Below are 6,694 nucleotides of genomic sequence, written 5' to 3' on the forward strand. Positions count from 1 at the left end.
AGAGTGAAAAAGTTGGCTTAAAGCTCAAGATTCAGAAAACTAAGATCATGGCATCTGGTCCCATCATTTCATGGGAAATAGATGGGGAAAGAGTGGAAACAGTGTCAGACTTTATTTTTGGGGGGGTCCAAAGTCACTGCAGATGGTGACTGCAGCCATGAAATTAAAAGACGCTTACTCCTTGGAAGGAAAGTTATGACCAACCTAGAGAGCATATTCAAAAGCAGAGACATTACTTTGCCAACAAAGGTTCGTCTAGTCAAGGCTATGGTTTTTCCTGTGGTCATGTATGGATGTGAGAGTTGGACTGTGAAGGAAGCTGAGCGCCAAAGAATTGATGCTTTTGAACTGTGGTGTTGGAGAAGACTTGAGAGTCCCTTGGACTGCAAGGAGATCCAACCAGTCCATTCTGAAGATGGGCCCTGGGATTTCTTTGGAAGGAATGATGTTAAAGATGAAACTCCAGTACTTTGGCCACCTCATGCAAAGAGTTGACTCATTGGAAAAGACTCTGATGCTGAGAGGGATTGGGGGCAGGAGGAGAAGGGGGCGACAGGATGAGATGGCTGGATGGCATCACTGACTAGATGGACATGAGTCTGAGTGAACTCTGGGAGTTGGTGATGGACAGGGAGGCCTGGTGTGCTGCGATTCATGGTGTCGCAAAGAGTTGGATACGACTGAGCGACTGAATTGAACTGAAGGAGTCCCTGGGTTTTAGAGATAGATACTGATGTATACATTGAAATATACATTGATAAAATGATAATGATATTTGGTATTTGCTTCAAAATAATATGGCAGATCCTACTTCTGATAATGGCCACATGAGGTTGGGCAAAACTCCACAGAAAAGTTGATTATTAAAGTCAGCCATTTCAGAGCATTGGTAAATGACTATGCACAGGCTACTGCTTGAGAAGTGTTTTTTCATGAAAAACTAGATCAGAAGGTAAGAAGTACAAGTTCATAACTTTCTTGTCTGGAGGGCATTGCTATCCCTCTAGCTCAGGTGGTGAAAACATGCAGATTACTGGACAATGATGGCAGATTCTATTTGGGCCAAGTGACAAAATAGCTAGAAATTTGAGGAGGAGATTCTGGAATGAGAGAAAAGCTGTAATGGTAAATCTACACACATTCCTGACTGATAAGAATACATCCACACAGGAGAATTTTTGGACTACCAATGTCAACCTGCACACAGCTTTCATAGCAGGCATGGGAGTAAAAGCTTTACTGGCTAAAGGTGTCTGAACATAAACCTCTACCCATATTACTGGATGACTGTCAAACAAAACCAGTACAGTGAGGAAAGAACCCTAGGGATCCAGGCTTTAAAACGTGAAAGTGACCAAAGACATCAGAGGTACTGTGGTGAAGGCAGATTTCATAGTTTGCATCCAGGGAAAGCAACTGCCTACTAAAAAAGCAACAACCCTCAGAACAAAACAGAATCTGCAACATATTCTATATAAAGTGTTTGATTTTCAACCAAAAATCACTGCAAAGAAATAGGAAAATGTTATATTATTTTCAGGAAAGAAAGTTCAACAAACAATTGTAACTTTAATAGTTAAAAAAGTTACAACTATTAATGAGACTACATATTGACTTTGGCAATTAGATTTCAAAGCAGTTATGAAAATATCCAGTAAATTAAAAGAAATATGCTCAGAACAAGTGAATTGGGAATCACAGAATTAGAAACTAAAAAAAAAAAAACTGTAGAGTTGAAAGTTCAATAACTGAAATGAAAAACTCACTAGGGGAGCTCAGCATCAGAATCAGTGTTGAAAGTAGGTCAATAGAAAGTATCCCATCTGAAGAAAAAGAAAATTATTGACTAAAATGAACAGAATGTCAGATTCCTGGTACAATATCAGATGTCTATGCATGTGCAAACCGGGTCCCTGAAGAAAAAAAGGATAAAGAGGCAGGAAAAAATACTTGAAATAGTAAAAAAAAAAAAAAAAAACAACTCACATTTCGTGATATTAAGTAGCACATCCAAGACCCACCACAAATCTCAAATAGGAAAAACTCAAAACATCACAGTCAATGTACAGGAAGCCACAATAAAAAAGCTTGTAATGAGCAAGAGAGCGAGAGAAAAATGACACATCACATACAGGGGACAAACAATATTAACAGATTCCAGTCAAATGGTGAACGCCAGAAGACACTGGAACAAACAGTCAAAAGGCTGAAAAAATAATGACATCCAGTTAATTTTGTATCCAGTAATATGAAAGCAAGATAAAAGACTTCTCCATAAAAACATTTATTACTAGGCTACCTGTGCTATAAAATGTGCTAAAGGAAGTCTTGAGCCTGAATGGAAATGGCCAATAAGTATATGAAAAGATGCTCAATATCACTAATCATGAGGGAAATGCATGTGAAAACCATGAGATGCCACTTCAGATCCATTCTGATAAGCAACAACACACAGAAAACGAGTGTTGAGAATTTGGAGGGGGTGGAACTCTCGAACATTGCTGGTGGCTCCGTTAAATGAGGCAACTGCTGTAGAAAACTATGGTGTTTCTGAAAAACAACTATACAGAATTACTATATGATCTAGCAATTCCGCTTGTAGGTATATAAGCAAAAGAATGGAAAGCAGGAACTCAACAGGTGTGTGTCTATATAGCAGTGTGCATAGAATCATTATTTGCAATAGCCAAAATATGGGAACCATGCAAATATCCATTGATGGATGTGTGGATAAACAAAATCTGATGTATATGTACAATGGAATATTATCAAGAAGGAATGAAACTGACACATGCTGCAATATGAATGAACCTTGAAGATACTACGTTCAGTGAAATAAGACAGAGAAAAAAGGACAAATACTGTATGATTTCACTAATATGAGGTACTTAGAATAGCAAATTCACAGAGACAAAAAGTTGAACAGTGGTTACTAGGAACTGGGAGGAAGGTAGAACAAGACAGTTGCTCTTTAAAGCGCACAGAGTTTCAGAGGAGGATGATGAAAAAGTTATGGTGATGGACAGTGTTGACAACTGCACCTCAGTATAAATGTGCTTAATGCCCTTGGATTGTATGATTAAAAATAGTAAATTTTATGCATATTTCACCACATTAATGACCCAACTAAATAACTGGCAAAAGGTTTAAGTAAACACAAAGTAAGGCACACAACAACTAAAAAGAACATGAAAAGATGTTCAACATCTTTAGTTGTTAGGAAATGCAAAACGACACCATGAGATAACACTATACTAGAATTGTTAAAAATTAAAAGATGGCAATAACAAGTGTTAGCAAGGATGTGGAGTAACTTGTCTTTGCATACATTGCTGGGAGGAATGGAAAATGGTAGAGCTATTCTGGAAAACAGTTTTCAGAAACAAATGATTACATGCCCAGTCCTGCATACATGTTCTAAAATCTCTGGGACCACCACTCACCTCAAATACGAAACCTATGAGATCCCAATCAACATATTCTCTGGATAATAGTTATAAAAGGGGAAAAAGTAAAAGAAGCATCATGGCCTGCCATGTGCATTTGTATTTTCTTTCACATTTACTAAAACGCAATTGAAACTAAAGAAAGATAAATATCTGTCAAAAGACATAAACCTAGTATGGAAACTTCAATACTGATAAAAAGAAACTTCACATTTGTAGTACATTTTATTGTGTCATAACCATAGCAACTGTCTAATCTTACTTTATAAAACTGTTCTGGGAAACAAAACTCATTAAATCTATATTACATATTTATAAGTATAAACAATTCGGAATAATTACCATTTGCTGAATATGGGCATCTTGAACTTCTCGACGTTCTTTATCAGCTTTCCGCTTTTTTTCCTTTTCATGCTCCCAGAAAATCTGGTCTGCTTTTAAGATAGCTAGCATTTGTTCTGTAGCTTCTATTTTCCTTTGTCTTTCTTCTTCCTCTTTATTCTTCATCTAGATGATAGAAGGCAAAAGAAAAAAAAAAAAAAACCATTTTTAGCAATCAGCGGCCTTGAAGTTAGAAAGTTCCAAGGGCAAAGTCAGCCAGGCGCAATGAAAGGGCCAAAAATTGGGGTGACTCACACATAGCCAGTTTACTTTTTGTTCTAGTAATATCAAGAAACAATGAAAACATAAGTAGAATGATATTGGTTTAAAAAAATATAGGAACAGAAAAGCAAGACCATCTCAAAATAGGGAAACATTTATAGCATTATATAACTACTATAATGCTTAAAAACTATCTAAATCTTATGAAAGTCAGTCATGTAAGGGGTAAATTCTGAAGTATTAAGATACACAGAAACACAATGGGGTAATTTTTACTTGGTTTATCTTAAAACCATTCAAATGAAAGTTAATAACTTTTTTACATTTCAGACGGTTCTGAAACAGAAGAGACTATTACTTTGCATCTATAAAGATCTTATTTGTAATTATCATGTCATTTTCTGTTAGAAAGTAAACGGTCTGATTTCAAGAATATTGGAAGGTAATTTTATATATTGTTTTTCAAATCTCTTAGTTTTTTGTTAGAGAAGCAGAGGGAGTAAGTTAGGAAAAAGTATAGCAAAGGGCTCAATTTTGTTTGATTTTTACTTGTCATTAGTGAATTGCTTACCACAAGAGCTCTATGTTCTGCGATTGCTTTTAATTCTGCTTTGTTTTTTTCATACTTTTCTCTTTCTCTTTTTTCCCACTCAGCCTCAGCTTCTGCAATATCTCTAGCAATAATCAAATCTTCATTGTCAAATTTCTCTTTCATTAGCTTACTCAGGAAGTTATTTATCCTTTCTCTCCGTTCCTCCATTAGCCTGTAACAAAATAACCATTTACTAGTCAAGTCTTCAAGAATGGTTTTGTTATGGAGCCAATATACTTTAAATGAAGATAAATTTAACTTTCCTTTTGCACTGGGTTAAGTCCTCTCTCTAGTTCAGGGCCAAGCAAAGTGCCTGGCACGTCATCAACAATAACTACCTGTCTGTTAAAGGAGTGGGGGCGTTTTGGTTTAGGAAATTGGGCAAAAACTTAACTTGAGTTGTGACATATTCACTGATCACTGAGTGAATTTGCAAAGCAACACTGGAGAAACGAAGAGAAAGGACACAATGCGCGCACCAAGGAAGTGACGATCTAAAGTGGGAAAAGGGCTTCCTTGCTGTCTCAGTGGTGAAGAATCCGCCTGCCAGTGCAGGAGACGCAGGTTTGATCCCAGTCCGGGAAAACCCCACGTGCCATGGAGCAGCTAAGCCCAACCACAACTACTGAAGTCCACATGCCCTAGAGCCTGTGCTCCACAGCAAGAGAAGCCACTGCAACGAGAAGCCCATGCAGTATGACTAGAGAGCAGCCTCTGCTCCCTGCAACTAGAGAAAAGCCCACACAACACCAAAGACCCAGAACAGCCAAAAATTAATGAATAAAAAAAGTGCAGAAAAGGCAGTTATGTAAATAACTATGCAGGCAAAAGGTGATAAATGCCACAATAAACCTAGACAGTGATGTGAGCAAATGAAAAAAGGAAGCCTTCATGGAAAAAGTCACATTTCACCTAGGCTTTCAAAAACAAGTGTTTTTCTAAAGACTTTTATTGATTATCTACTATGTGCCAGGGACTATTGCAGCTATTGGGACATAGAAGTAAACAAAAACATTAAAAATCTCTGCCTTTGTGGAGCTTTCACAATAGTTGGGGTAGAGACACAGCAAACTAAATAATTAAAATAGTATTGGAGCACCAGTGAAAAAAAGAAAGCAGGTAAAGTGATAAGCAATGTGGAGTGTGGGGTTATAATTTTAAATAACACAGGGATGTCCTGAATGAGAAGGCAATAGTTGAGTAAAGATCTGAAAGAATCAAGGGAGGTGAGCATTTCCCAAAGAGGGTACAGGAGAAATTCAGTTTAAGTGATGAAGAGGGAAAGAAAGAGAACAGGAAGAGATGAGGTTTGGGAGAGGGAGTTAGGGTCACTGGGAATTAGGATGGGTACAGGGCCTTATGGGGCATAATCAACACTCTAAGTGTGGTGTGAAGCCACCAGAGGGTTTTGCACAAGTGAAAAGCATAATCTAGACAGAAAGACGATGTACTGTATCTTCACTCATCTCATCCCAAATTGCTCACTAAGGTAAGCAATGACCTGTACATCTGATGAGTGCTGTATTTTAAAACTCTCCCTCTAGTCATCTAACACTGATGACTGCTCTCTCCTTACTAAATTCTCACACACACACACACACACACACCCTTTGCAGTTTCTTTGCTTTTCCTCCATTGTCTGGAAACTATTCCTTGGTCTTCATATTATCTTTGTTCTCCATTTGACCTTTAACTATGGATTTCCATAGGGACTATGTCACCTTCATTTCTTATCTACTCCCCCTAGGTGAGCTCACCTGTACCCACAGTTCCAGCTGCCACTTGTATATCAATGGCTCATAAAGCCATCTCCAGCTTTTATACAGCTCTCATACCCATCTCCTAAAGCAGAGATCTTCAGTATTTCCAGTCATCTGCCACATAGATGCAGAGACATTAGTTTGCCAATAAAGGTCTGTCTGGTCAAGGCTATGGTTTTTCCAGTGGTCACATATGGATGTGAGAGTTGGACTGTGAAGAAAGCTGAGCGCCGAAGAATTGATGCTTTTGAACTGTGGTGTTGGAGAAGACTCTTGAGAGTCCCTTGGACTGC

General features: G+C 37.9%; 1 protein-coding gene across 1 annotated transcript in view; it reads right to left on the reverse strand.

Annotated features, from left to right (window-relative positions):
- Positions 1 to 6,694, reverse strand: part of CCDC173 (coiled-coil domain containing 173) — a 29,546-nt gene that overhangs the window by 8,378 nt on the left and 14,474 nt on the right. The window contains exons 7-8 of the mRNA XM_010849395.1: positions 4,621 to 4,813; positions 3,789 to 3,953 (exon numbers count right to left, since the gene is read on the reverse strand). Of these exons, the coding sequence (XP_010847697.1) occupies positions 3,789 to 3,953; positions 4,621 to 4,813 (358 nt within the window). The remainder of the gene's footprint in view (positions 1 to 3,788; positions 3,954 to 4,620; positions 4,814 to 6,694) is intronic.

Source organism: Bison bison, unplaced genomic scaffold (genome assembly GCF_000754665.1).
Source record: "Bison bison bison isolate TAMUID 2011002044 unplaced genomic scaffold, Bison_UMD1.0 scf7180017864282, whole genome shotgun sequence".
In the NCBI taxonomy this organism is placed as follows: Eukaryota; Metazoa; Chordata; class Mammalia; order Artiodactyla; family Bovidae; genus Bison; species Bison bison.